Below are 14,572 nucleotides of genomic sequence, written 5' to 3'. Positions count from 1 at the left end.
TGAGTTTTTGCACGGGTGCGAAAACAATTCAATGGAGGAAAGAATAGTCTTTTCAACAAAAGGTATTAGGATAACTGACTAGCCATGTGCCAAAGAATGAAGTTGAACCAATACTTCAAAGCTTATATAACAATTAATTTGAAATGGATCCAAAATCAAAATGTAATAACTAAAATTATAAAAACTCTTAGAAGAAAACATTGGTTTAGGTAATTGTTTCTTAGGCATGACAACAAAAGCACGAGCAAAAAATGAAAAAACAGGCAAATTGGACATCATTAAAATTACAAACTTTAGTGCTAAAGGACCATATGTATTATAAACACAGAGAAAGGTCAGGTTTATGCATGATGAACAATGTTTATCTTAGGAAGACGGTGGGATTGAGGGATGAGAGCAAAGGGAAACTTGCATCTTTTTTTTCCTTTTTTTTTTGAGACAGGGTCTGACTCAGTTGCCCAGGTGAGAGTACAGTGGCATCAGTCTAGCTCACAGCAACCTCAAACTCCTGGGCTCAAGGGATCCTCCTGCCTCAGCCTCCTGAGTAGCTGGGACTACAGGCACATGCCACCACAAACATATGGCTTTGTATTTATGATTAAATGACATTATACTATAAGTATTGCAGTACAACTTGTTCTGTTAAACTTGTTTTGATTTTTGGCATTCATATGTCCTAGAGATCTTTACTTGTCAGTTAATATTGATCTATTTTACTTTCTTTTAAGCAGCTGTATTATATTCCATAACATGTCAATACTTAATTTATCTAACCATTTCCTATTAAAGGACATTTAACATAGGTTGGTTCTAAATTATTTTGAGACAGAGTCTTGCTGTCACCCCAACAATAGTGCTGTGGCGTCAGCCTAGCTCACAGCAATCTCAAACTCCTGGGCTCAAGCAATCCTCCTGCCTCAGCCTCCTGAGTAGCTGGGACTACAGGAGCACACTGCCACACCTGGCTCATTTTTCTATTTTTTGTAGAGATGGGGTCTCACTTTTGCTCAGGCTGGTCTTGAACTCCTGTCCTCAAGCAATCCTACCCCTTAGCCTCCAAGAGTGCTAGGATTATAGGCATGAGCCACCACTCCTGAGTAGGTTTTTCCTTTCCTCCCTCCTTCCCTCCCTTGTACTTCCCTTCCCTCGTTCCCTTTCTCCTTTTCTCTTTCTTTCTCTCTCTTTTTTATTTATTCAAGATATTATGGGGGTACAAACATTTTGGTTACATGTAATGCCTCTGCACCACCCAAGCCAGGGTTACGAGCATGTCCTTCCCTCATATGGTGCGTTCCACTTTCATTAGTTGTCGGTTTGCCCCCCCACACCCACCCCTTGACTGGCACCCAATGAATATTACTACCACGTGAACAACTTAGTGTTGGTCAGTTAGTACCAGTTTGATGGCGAGTACATGTGGTCTCACTATGTTGCCCAGGCTGGTCTGGAACTCCTGGCCTCAAGAGAGCCTCTTGCCTCGGCCTCCTAAAGTGCCCGGATTATAGGCATGAGCCACCGTACCTGGCCTCGTTCTAAATTTTTGCTCTTAAAATTTTATAATAGCCCCTCCTCTCCCCCCATAAAAAAATTGATAATAAATGTAACCTTATGTATGCTCATATTTCCATAGGAAAGGAAAAGCAATTGATATGCTAGGTTGGAAAAAATGACTATTTTAAACCAATATGACTTACACCTGGTTTTATGACTTTATTTATAAAATTTAAGTCTTTAATGCATATAGAATTTGTTCTTTTCCATGCTACTAGATAGGAATCAAACTATATTTTAAAAGTTGATTTTCATTTAGTAATTCAAAACCAGTTCGTTATATCAAACCAAATCATTATATCAAAAAAAAAAAAAACCACTTGCACACTTTTTTTTTTTTTTTTTTTTTTTTTGCGACAGAGTCTCACTTTGTTGTCCAGGCTAGAGTGAGTGCCGTGGCGTCAGCCTAGCTCACAGCAACCTCAAACTCCTGGGCTTGAGTGATCCTTCTGCCTCAGCCTCCCGAGTAGCTGGGACTACAGGCATGCGCCACCATGCCCGGCTAATTTGTTCTATATATATCAGTTGGCCAATTAATTTCTTTCTATTTATAGTAGAGACGGGGTCTCGCTCTTGCTCAGGCTGGTTTTGAACTCCTGACCTTGAGCAATCCGCCCGCCTCGGCCTCCCAAGAGCTAGGATTACAGGCGTGAGCCACAGCGCCCGGCCTTTTTTTTTTTTTTTTGAGACAGACTTTGTTGCCCAGGCTAGAGTGAGTGCCGTGGCGTCAGCCTAGCTCACAGCAACCTCAAACTCCTGGGCTCAAGCGATCCTCCTGCCTCAGCCTCCCGAGTAGCTGGGACTACAGGCATGCACCACCATGCCCAGCTAATTTTGTCTATATATATTAGTTGGCCAAATAATTTCTTTCTGTTTATAGTAGAGACAGGGTCTCGCTCTTGCTCAGGCTGGTTTCGAACTCCTGACCTCGAGCAATCCGCCCACCTCGGCCTCCTAGAGTGCTAGGATTACAGGCGTGAGCCACCGCGCCGGCCTCTTTTGATTCTTAATAAAGATATGACAATTATCTTTTATGTTCTGTGACAGAAGACCAGCATTAAGTTATATCTTATCCTTCCATTTTCCAGTTTCCAGAATTTTCATTATATGTCTTATTTTTCCAACCTTTAATTTTCTTTAGAACTCTCCTCTGAACCCTCACCAAGTTTGTCCTGAAAATTTTATTAATCATGCAAAAATTTGTACTTACAACAAGTTCCAACACACCATCCCCTTCATCAGCATTTTCTATCACAGAGGCTCCAAATCCAAGCTCTCGGATGAACTCTGCTATTATTGGGGGTTGTATAACAGTAGGATTATACCTTACTTCTGCCTTGCCAGCCATCAGTGCCACAAGTACGGAATGTATTCCTAGGAACATTGATAAGAAAAACAATACAGATAACATTTCTTATAAAAAAGAGTCATGTTATAATTACTTTTTAGTATTTTTCATTTAACTGTCAAAGGATTAAAGTGAATCTGGAGAAATTTATTACTTAACTTTTATACCAGTCTTGAACCTAAGACAAAACTATTTCAAAAGGTAGCCTTATTTTGTTAAACTTTTTATTATGGAAATTTTCAAACATATATATACATACATATGAAGAACATAATAAACTTGATGTACCTATCATCCAGCTTCGATAATACTTGGCTAATCTTATTTCATCTCTATTCCTATATACTCCACTCCCTGCTTTCTACCCAGATTATGTTGAAGTAAGTCCCAGATATCATATCCTTTCATGTGTACATATTTAAATATAAGGCCAGGCACGGTGGCTAACGCTTATAATCCCAGAACTTTGGGAGGTCAAGGTTGGAGGATTGCTTAAGGCCAGGAGTTTGAGACCAGCTGGGCAATATGGCAAGACCTCATATCTATAAAAAGTTTTAAAAACAAATCAGCTGGCTGTGGTAGTGTGTGCCTGTAGTTCTAGCTGCTTGGGAGGCTGAGGCAGGAGGATCCCCTGAGCCCAGGGTCAAGGTTGTAGTAAGCTGTGATCGTGTCACTACACTCCAGCCTGGGTGACAGAGTGAGACCCTGTCTCTAAAAAAAGAATTTAAATATGTGTCTCTATAAGAAGAAAGACTCTAAAAATAACCATATCATTTTAACACCTAAAATAATTTTTCCTATCATCAAATATCCAGTATTCACATTTCTACAACTGTCTTATAACCGTTTATTAGTTTAACAGGTTTTTGTTTGAATTGGATTCCTAATAAGGCCTTTGAATTGCAATTGGCTGAGAACCTATCTTGTAAATATAAAGCCTTTTAGAAGCTAATAAACATAGAGTCCTAGAAAAAAGAACTCATGCACATAGAAAATCATCACAGTTGTGGCAAAGAATCTGAGAATGTACCAACATATACATTATGATATTATCAAGTAACAGTCATAAAATAACAGTCTAAAAATTCTCAAGTTTTACTGTCTGTCACACACTAATCTAAAAGATCTTGGGGGAAAAAAGTGCCACACGACTTGTTAACAAAACAAAGGAGTTCATATTATGGCAGCCATGCTATTCACAGGTGCAAACCTTTTATTAACAAACATCCACTTCTCTTCCAGTCACTGGATGCTGTCAAAAAAAACCACCAACCATCCACTTCTCTAAGCCAGCTATTGCTGTCATTGCTGAGAAGAAAATTAGTTCTACATAGCAGAAATAGCAGCCTTTTCTAGGAATCTGTGGGTTACCTGACAGGGAAAGGGAATCAATAGTCCATAGGTCAACTCTGAGGTTTGATAACAAAGAAAAAAAAATGACCAAATATTAATTTAACAATAGTTTTTAATAAGAAAGCATACCTAATATAATCTAATTTTCTATAGAAAGTGCTTACATTTTGGGCTTTGTGGATATCAAACAATCCAGATGATCAGTTCGTGGGAAAGTAGCAGTAATAAGAGAAAGGTATAGTATAGAGACAGTAGGAAAAAAATCTTTGCTTCAGTTGAATATACTCTATAGCCAAACAAAAAATACAAAGGAAAATCTGATTTTTCAAATTTCACAAATACAAGTTTAATACTATTCAAATTATAGATAATTTAAAAATTCTTCAAATTATAATTAGAACTCTTTTGAGATTCATTTTTTAAAAATATAATGCAGACTAAATTGAGGGGAGACCAGTGCTACTTAGTTGTAAAAAATAAAAGTGAATCTAGTGACTACAGCTAAGCTAATGATATTCCTAATTGGGTTAAAGCATAAAGGGGATGCAGTAAAGGGGATAGTATGTAGTAACTGGAAGAAACAGTTTAATAGATTAAAAAAAAAAGATTTATAATTGGCATATGTATTGCTTGTCTCATCAAAAAGGCTATTTCTTAATTGCCCCAAAATAGTTGGTTCTTAAATTAACCAGAACTTGCAAGCTTCTTTTTGCTTTCATTTGCTTGGCAACCACTTACCTTTTCTTTTTTAATTAATCAAACAAAGGATAATATAAGCTTTAGCCTCGACTATATTCCATTTAGAAATAATGAAAGCTGAAATGAAGGATGCAAAAATGACAGAATGCAGACAAGATAATATTGAACTGAAGATGGCTCAGTATGCCATACGTTTTGTTATAATAACGTTTTGCCCTTAATATATAAGGTAATGTGATTACTACACACACTTTGAGTTATTGCCTGAATAGTGGGAATAAGTTTACAGTTAACAGCATGTATCATTAAGACACCTAGGGCTAGGGCAGACTAAGTACCAAACCTATGACTTTGGTGTCAGTAAACATAATCACGTATCTGTACGGTTAAAAAATCTATGCTATACTGGTAAGTCTATAAATAAGAGTGCAAATTTATAAGATAAAACATTTGGTTTTTTTGGAGACGGGGTCTCGCTATGTTGCCCAGGCTGGTATCAAACTCCTGGCCTCAAGCAATCCTCCTGCCCCCACCTCCCAAACTGCTGGGATTACAGGTGTGAGTCACTGCACCCAGCTTATAAACTAAAATATCTGAGTGTGACTGAATAAAAAAATTGTGTTATAGATTTTCAAAGACTTTGTAACCTAAAACTTAAACCTGTACAAAATATTAAGTAACTTTTGAACATTTTCTATACAAGCAAAGAGAACAATATAATTCTAAACAAACTTGTTTTTGGTCTGGATATGGTAATACTGACACTCTTATGGATTCTACTTATCAGTTGTAAGCATAGTTTTAAAAGAAATTTTATGTTTCTTAAATTCCAACATAGCCAAGGTCCATAAAGAATAGTAATTTTGTATATTTCCTCCTGCTATCTTTCTACCAATTTCATGGACATAAAAATGAGGTCACAAGGTAAATGACATAAGAAAGAATTTTATCTAAGGGAACAAAACACTAACAAAAACTACATGTCAAGAAGTCAGGGTTGTCCCACACGTCACTGATAGTCTTTATGTGGCCTTGGCAAGAATCATAAACACAGTTACAAAACACACAAAGGAACCAAAAGGACAAAATTCTCAAACTAGCACATAAAATAACAAGACACAATCTTTAAGGGCGTCTCACCTTCTTCTCGTCTTAAATTCCGTTCAATGTTTGCTACGCAGGAAGCACAAGTCATGCCAGTGACCTGTATGTAACATTTAGATGAAGTCTTTGCCTCCTGATTGTCATGAACTTGTGTCATCATTTTAGGATAATATTCATTAATCGAAGTCAAAAGTGGCATTTCCGATGAGGGCTGAACTATTACCACCAATGGCTCATTTGGAGGTGTGTCTGGTAGAAAGAGAAAGATTCTTTTCATTTGTGGTATTGATTATTCTCTAGCAACACCCTCGTCAGGCAACATAATCCATACCTCCAGGGACTGCCAATCCATTCCTTTGAAACTAGCAAGGTTCTACTAGCCCTCAGCAATAAGTTATCATTACGCTTTCCCAGTGACTTCCAATTTCAATAGTGCTCATCTCAGTTCCCAGGACAATCTGAGCTAACTGAATAAACAAAATCTTAGTTCTTCCAGCCATTTTATCCACCCTCAACCCCAGGCAGAGAGTAGTTTGTTAATGAATAATTCTTATTGTTATAATGAATGTTTACTATCATGTTGATGACTTGCACACTTGGCATTAAAGCAATTCACAGTATATTAAGTGAAACAAAAAGCGATTTGTAAAACAGCACTGCAATATGATGCTATTTAAATCTTTTGAGTATATGCATACATGAGAACATGCATTTCAACAAGCCATGATTTTGGGGTGTAAATGAAAAAAAAGTAAAGTAAATATTATTTTTAAAATTATATATAAAAAAAGAACGTGCATTAGAAAGCCTGGGAGGCTACATATAAAACTATTAACAGTGGCCACCTCTCGGGGAATGGAGTTAAAGCAGGAATAGAATGACAGACAGATGAATAAATTTCTCCATCTCAGCTTCTGTATTGTTTGAATTTTTAACACAAATATATAGTATTTTTAAATTTTTAAATGTCTGTGGACGGTGGAATCTTTACGTAGAATATCTACGGACTGTGGAAACTCGTATCAATTCAGAAGCTCCCTTGCAGTTTCAGAAAATCCGCTATTCTGTTTTAGTTTATCCATTGCAGTATTAATCACCTCCCAAGAAGGGAGAAATTATTCTCTCTAACCCATCCCTGGACCTGCAGAAAAGCCAAAGATTTTCTCCTCTCCTGCAGAGATAAGGAGGAAAAGAGGAGATGGATAAATTTCCACTAATCTATATAACTTGTTCCTTCTCCCCTGGCACAAAACATCAGTTCAGGATGTTGAAGAGCATCTTTGGAAGAAACTTTAACAAAAGCCTAACCATTTCCCTAAAGAATAATGATGTAGACTTCTCAAACGAGTATAATAAAAGCCTCTTAAATTTTAATGTATATACAATCACCAGAGGGACCCTGTTAAAATGCAGATTCTGATTCTGTACATCTAGGGTGGGGCCTGAGATTGTGCATTTCCACAAATTGCCAGGTGATGGCAGTGCAGCCGGTCTGGGTATAGCAAAGGACGCTTTGAATAGTAAAGTGTTCCTAAATTAGTCTCTAATCGTCAGTGAATCACTTTAGTAAGCTATTCATTCAGATAGTGAGAGCATTATTTAGAACACAGATGTTGAAATTTACCAAATAGTACCACTGTTATGTTAAAGAACTTAAAAAAGGAGGCTCATTTGCCAAAAGGAAATAGCTTCGGCTTTGAATAAAAACCATTATTTTAGTCTAGATAGAAGCTTCCTTCTGGCTGGGCATTCAGCTTTGAATAAAAACCATTATTTCAGTCTAGATAGAAGCTTCCTTCTGGCCAGGCTTGGTGGTTCACATCTGTAATCCTAGCACTCTGGGAGTCTGAGGCGGGTGGATTGCTAAAGGTCAGGAGTTCGAAACCAGCCTGAGCAAGAGTGAGACCCCATTTCTACTAAAAAATAGAAAGAAATTAATTGGCCAACTAAAAAGTATATAGAAAAAATTAGCCAGGCATGGAGGCACATTCCTGTAGTCCTAGCTACCCAGGAGGCTGAGGTAGAAGGATCGCTTGAGCCCAGGAGTTTGAGGTTGCTGTGAGCTAGGCTGATGCCACAGCACTGTAGCCCTGGCAACAGAGTGAGGCTCTATCTAAAAAAATAAATAAATAAATAAAAACTTCCTTCATTCTCTCATAATTATTGTTGAAAAGTATTTATGAACTTGGACAAGGAAAAAACACTTTGTACTGCCAACTGCTTTACATCTTGCTCCAGAGGAATTTAGTTATTTCAGGTACCAAATGTAACCTAGAATACCATCTATAATTTTCATGTTCTAAAATAAATCATAGGCTTGGTGTTGTACCTCATGCCTGTAATCCTAGCACTCTGGGAGGCTGAGGCAGGAGGATCACTCAAGGTCAGGAGTGATCCAGCCTGAGCAAGTAGCAAGGAGACCAGCCTGAGCAAGAGCGAGACCTCATCTCTACTAAAAAGAGAAAGAAATTAATCGGCTAGCTAAAAATATATAGAAACAATTAGCCGGGTATGGTGGCGCATGCCTGTAGTCCCAGCTACTCGGGAGGCTGAGGCAGGAGGATCGCTTGAGCCCAGGAGTTGGAGGTTGCTGTGAGCTAGGCTGATGCCACCGCACTCTAGCCCAGGCAACAGAGTGAGACTCTGTCTCAAAAAATAAATAAATAAAACAAAATAAATCATAGAAGGTAGTCCCTTTTAGCTACCTTAGCATGACCACTAAATAAAGACCTATAAAATCGTGACCTTTACACTATGTGTGTGGCAAGCAAAAAAAAAAAAAAAACAAAAACAAAAAAAAAGCAAAGGCTTCCATCTTCCACAGAGGCAGTGAAGGTGTTAAAAAGTCACAATGAATAAAATGGCTGGCTTCTTTTAATTAGTTTGTCTATAGCCTGTAACAACACTATTTATGCTTAAATGAATCCAAAGGAAAGTTGACTTTCCTGTACTTAAGGCAACAATTAGAAATGATTCCAAAAATTCAAGGAAGGATTTCCAATCTGATATTCAAAACTGGTAGGAGGTTCTGTGCCTGGTGGAATGTGAAGAACAAACACATAATCTGAAACTGGCTTAAAAACAATTATAAACAACATATCTGCAACTAACTCTCAAACAGTTCAGAAAAAATTACATATATATATGTGTGTGTATATATATTAATGTATGTCTATCCATCTATCAATAATAAAATAAATGTAGAATATTAACTGGGGAATCTACATGAAATTGATAAACAGGAATTCTTTGTTCTATTTTTACAGTTTTGTAAGCTTGAAATTAGTTAAAAATAAAAAGTTATGAAAAAGGGAAGGAGTTTAATCAAGTACTTTGTTAGCTTTAATTGGTTAGTGATTACTTAATTAATTTATTTTTTTATTTTTTTTGAGACAGAGTCTCGCTTTGTTGCCCAGGCTAGAGTGAGTATTGTGACATCAGCCTAGCTCACAGCAACCTCAAACTCCTGGGCTCAAGCAATCCTCCTGCCTCAGCCTCCTGAGTAGCTGGGACTACAGGCATGCGCCACCATGCCCGGCTAATTTTTTCTATATATATTAGTTGGCCAATTAACTTCTTTCTATGTATAATAGAGACGGGGTCTCGCTCTTGCTCAGGCTGGTTTCGAACTCCTGACCTGGAGCAATCCGCCCGCCTCGGCCTCCCAGAGTGCTAGGATTACAGGCATGAGCCACCTCGCCCAGCCCACTTAATTTCATATATGTCTTTTTACTTTAAGAGAATGATGACAATTATGGTCATGATAAAAGGTATCTCCCATTTTCTTCATTACCTGGCCCACCCAGGACTATTATGACATAAAGGCAAAATGCGCCAATCCCTCTGTCTAACAACGAGTCACAGTGGTAGATGGTGAGGCCTGGATTGTGACACTCAGAAAATGGGTAGCCACAATTCTGGTGGCATCTTAAACTCTTGCAGAATCACAGAATGCAATCAGTCATTTGAGACCAACATGGGTCACTAGTCACAGCTCTATCAGTTCTTTTATGGTGACATTCACTGTGCTGAGGTTTTTTTTTTTTTTTTTTTTTTGAGACAGAGTCTCGCTTGTTGACCAGGCTAGAGTGAGTGCCGTGGCGTCAGCCTAGCTCACAGCAACCTCAAACTCCTGGGCTCGAGTGATCCTTCTGCCTCAGCCTCCCGAGTAGCTGGGACTACAGGCATGTGCCACCATGCCCGGCTAATTTTATATATATATTAGTTGGCCAATTAATTTCTTTCTCTTTATAGTAGAGACAGGGTCTTGCTCAGGCTGGTTTCGAACTCCTGACCTCGAGCAATCCACCCGCCTCAGCCTCCCAGAGTGCTAGGATTACAGGCGTGAGCCACCGCGCCCGGCTTTGTGCTGAGGTTTTTTACCTATCCATCATGGCCATTAATGTGTTTGCTATGAGCTGTACTAGACACAGGGGATGTAGCAGGATCCTGGTAATTTTTGAATAATTGATTCCCAGGGTCCTTAACAATAGTAGGTTGTGGTAAACGGCACGGTTACGTTACTCAACATGCTGCATTCATGGTTCCTGAGGACTAGATAGATGCTGTCTAATCAGTGCCAGTGATGGATTAGATACTCTTAAATTCCACTTACTAGTCTGATCAAAATTTCTCCTATTGTTCAAATCAATCTTTGAAGCCACCTAAGATAATTTGAAAGTTGTTTTTGCTCTGCTCACATTTATTATATAAAACCTTATAAAATACTAGTTATTTTAAATTATATTATTTAATACGATACAGTCATGTGTCATATAAATGATGGGAACACGTTCTGAGAAAATGCATTGTTAGGCAATTTCAGTGTGAACATCATAAAGTGTACTCATACAAACCTAGATGGTATGTGTATTTTGTATGAATTTTTTTCATATGAAAAACCAAATGTCCCAGCACAATTATTGAATATTAATCTTTTTTTTTTTTTTTTGAGACAGAGTCTTGCTCTGTGGCCCAGGTTAGACTGCCGTGGTGTCAGCCTAGCTCACGGCAACCTCCAACTCCTGGACTCAAGTGATCCTCCTGCCTCAGCCTCCCAAGTAGCTGGGACTATGGGCACGTACCTCTAGGCCCAGGCCTGGCTAATTTTTTTCTATTTTTAGTTGCTCAGCTATTTTTTTTTTCCTATTTTTTAGTAGAGATGGGGTCTCGCTCTTGCTTAAGCTGTTCTCGAACTCCTGAGCTCAAGCAATTCTCCTACCTTGACCTCCCAGAGTGCTAGGATTATAGGCATGAACCACCGTGCCCAGCCCTGAATATCAATCATTTCCTCTTCTTAGTCTGCAATGCCAGTAAGTGCCATATATCAGGCTTATATATATATATGCTCCATTATAATCTTATGGGATCACGATCATTATATATGTGGCCAATCATTGACCAAAACATCACTAGGGGGCACATGACTGGTATTATCATCATATTAAATCAAGCTTCTGGACTTGTTTGTGTAAACAAAGTTAACATATATTTAATTCATATATATATATATATATATATATTTTTTTTTTTTTTGAGACAGAGTCTCACTTTGTTGCCCAGGCTAGAGTGAGTGCCGTGGCGTCAGCCTAGCTCACAGCAACCTCAAACTCCTGGGCTCAAGCGATCCTTCTGCCTCAGCCTCCCAAGTGGCTGGGACTACAGGCATGCGCCACCATGCCCGGCTAATTTTTTCTATATATATTAGTTGGCCAATTAATTTCTTTCTATTTATAGTAGAGACGGGTCTCACTCTTGCTCAGGCTGGTTTCGAACTCCTGACCTCGAGCAATCCGCCCGCCTCGGCCTCCCAGAGAGCTAGGATTACAGGCGTGAGCCACCGCGCCCGGCCTAATTCATATATTTTATTCATAGAGGTCAATGCAGATAATTATTTATACCAGTTTCTCAAACTTTAATGGACATATGAATTACCTGGAGAGCTCATTAAAATTAAAATGCAGATTTTGATTTAATTGGTCTGCAAAGGGCCAAAGAATCTGTATTTCATTTTATTTTTTCTTTTTTTAGACAGAGTCTCACTCTGTTGCCTGGGGCTAGAGTGCCGTGGCATCTGCCTAGCTCACAGCAATCTCAAACTCCTGGGCTCAAGCGACTCTTTTGCCTCAGCCTCCTGAGTAGCTGGGACTACAGGCATGCGCCACCATTCCTGGCTAATTTTTCCTATATATTTTTAGTTGGCTAATTAATTTCTTTCTATTTTTAGTAAAGACAGGGTCCCGCTCTTCAGGCTGGTTTCGAACTCCTGACCTTGAGTAACCCTCCCGCCTCGGCCTACCAGAGTGCTAGGATTACAGGCGTGAGTCCCTGAATATCTAACAAGCTCCTGGGTGCTGCTGGTCTGAGAACCATACTTTAAGATGCAAAAATACAGATCCAAGTGAATATAAAAAATTCCATTTTTGAGTCCAATCTGAAAGTTTGTGAGGCCCTTGCTTAGTATAATGACAAATACCAAATGTGAACATGAAAAATATGTTTTCTATCATATGTGATATAAATTGATATTGAGTTCCTATATGTAAGAGGCATAGGAATATTATAATTTGTTTTAGTGACATTTATGTAAACTAAACTTATTTATGTGATGTCCATCATTAACAACATAATGTATTATGTATGCCAAAGTATTTTTAACTTAACAGAAACTCTGAAGGATAATCGAACATTATTAAGTAGTGAAATGTGGAATCAATATAATTTCAAACAGCATCATTTGGAAAATTTTTAAAAACTGTAAGTGGCAATAGATAAAACTATTAATAGATTTTGCTGAAACTAGGGCTGGGCGAGGTAGCTTACGCCTGTAATCCTAGCACTCTGGGAGGCTGAGGCAGGAGGATTGCTCAAGGTCAAGAGTTTGAAACCAGCCTGAGCAAGAGCGAGACCCCGTCTCTATTAAAAATAGAAAGAAATTAATTGGCCAAGTAAAGATACATAGTAAAAAAATTAGCCGGGCATGGTGGCGCATGCCTGTAGCCCCAGCTATTTGGGAGGTTGAAGCAGAAGGATCACTTGAGTCCAGGAGTTGAGGTTGCTGTGAGCTAGGCTGACGCCACGGCACTCATTCTAGCCTGGGCAACAAAGTGAGACTCTGTCTCAAAAAAAAAAAAAAAAAAAAAAAAGTGATGAAATTCTGATACATACTACAACATGGATGAACCTTGAAAACATTATAATAAATAAAAGAATCCAGACACAAAAGGACAAATATTATATGATTCCACTTATATGAGGTATCTAGAATAGCCAAATTCATAAAGATAGAAAACAGAACAAAGGTTACCAGGGGCTGAGGGATGGGGAGGAGAAATAGGCAGTGACTGCTAATAGGTATGAGGTTTAATAGGTATGAGGTTTCTTCTGGGACTGATGAAAATGTTCTAAAATTATATAGTGGTGATGGCTGCAAAAATCTGTGAATATACTAATAACCACTGGATTGTATTCTTTAAAAGGGCAAATTTTATGGTATGTAAACTACATTTCAATATTTAAAAGTAAAAATTCTATAATTTCTACTATTTGTCATCAATATGAAAATTAAGAATGGTTGGTATATCTCTAGGTCCTTTCTCATTAACACTTATCTACCATAATAATTGGGCCATGTATTTAATAAAATTTTTGATTAACTGATTTGATAGCCTTCTTTCTAATCAGAATAGCAAAGATTAATGACATTGTCTGGAAATTAGCTGTATAACTTTTCAATTGTTATTTAAAGCAAGAAATTTCGTTAGGGCATTTTTCAGTTCAATTCAAGGCCAGGGTCAATTCTGGTTCAAAACAACAAGTTCACATAGGTAAATTCCACTGGATATACATTTTTGCTTTTAGCTCAAAGTTAAAAGCTGTCAGGAAATATGAAGACTTTGGGATAGCTCTGGAGTCAGTTTAATTTGAATGCCTAAATATAGAACACCAGTTAAAATCTTATTTTTATTTCTATCTCTTTTCTTTTCTTTTCTTTTTTGGTAGAAATGGGGTCTCGCCATTGCCCAGGCTGGTCTTCAATTCCTGGCCTCAAGCGATCCTCCCACCTCGGTCTCCCAAAGTGCTAGGATTACAGGCATAAGCCACCATGCCCAGCCTCTTTCTTTTTAAAACAGCATTTACTTCTCCAGTTATATAAATACATAAACACATACGTACATACACACATACATCCTTGTCATAAAAAAAAAAACTTATAATACACAGGAAAGCACAATGGAAATAAAAATCCCTAACCTACCATCCAAAGATAATTATTGTTAAAATCTTGGTTCATGTTCTACTAAGAATCTTATTCATTCATATATATAAATAATATATACATGGTATAAATTCATATACATTTGTTTATAACATTTTGATCACAGTATGTACAACTTTTCAGCTTGGTTTGTTTTTTGTTTAACAAAATATCTCATACACTTTTCCTGACATTAAGTATCTTTAATACCATAATCTTTATGGTTTCATAGCATTTCATCATATACTTGTAGCATGAGT

General features: G+C 37.8%; 1 protein-coding gene across 2 annotated transcripts in view; it reads right to left on the bottom strand.

Annotated features, from left to right (window-relative positions):
• ATP7A (ATPase copper transporting alpha) overlaps positions 1–14,572 on the bottom strand; it is a 138,574-nt gene that overhangs the window by 36,342 nt on the left and 87,660 nt on the right. For both annotated transcript variants that reach the window (XM_075999565.1, XM_012755345.3), the window contains 2 exons: positions 6,092–6,304; positions 2,762–2,925 (listed from right to left, as the gene is read on the bottom strand). In XM_075999565.1, coding sequence (XP_075855680.1) covers positions 2,762–2,925; positions 6,092–6,304 — 377 coding nt within the window. The remainder of the gene's footprint in view (positions 1–2,761; positions 2,926–6,091; positions 6,305–14,572) is intronic.

This window comes from Microcebus murinus, chromosome X (genome assembly GCF_040939455.1).
Source record: "Microcebus murinus isolate Inina chromosome X, M.murinus_Inina_mat1.0, whole genome shotgun sequence".
NCBI lineage: Eukaryota > Metazoa > Chordata > Mammalia > Primates > Cheirogaleidae > Microcebus > Microcebus murinus.
Note: the sequence above shows the minus strand (reverse complement) of the source record. Positions and strands in the feature narration are given on the sequence as shown.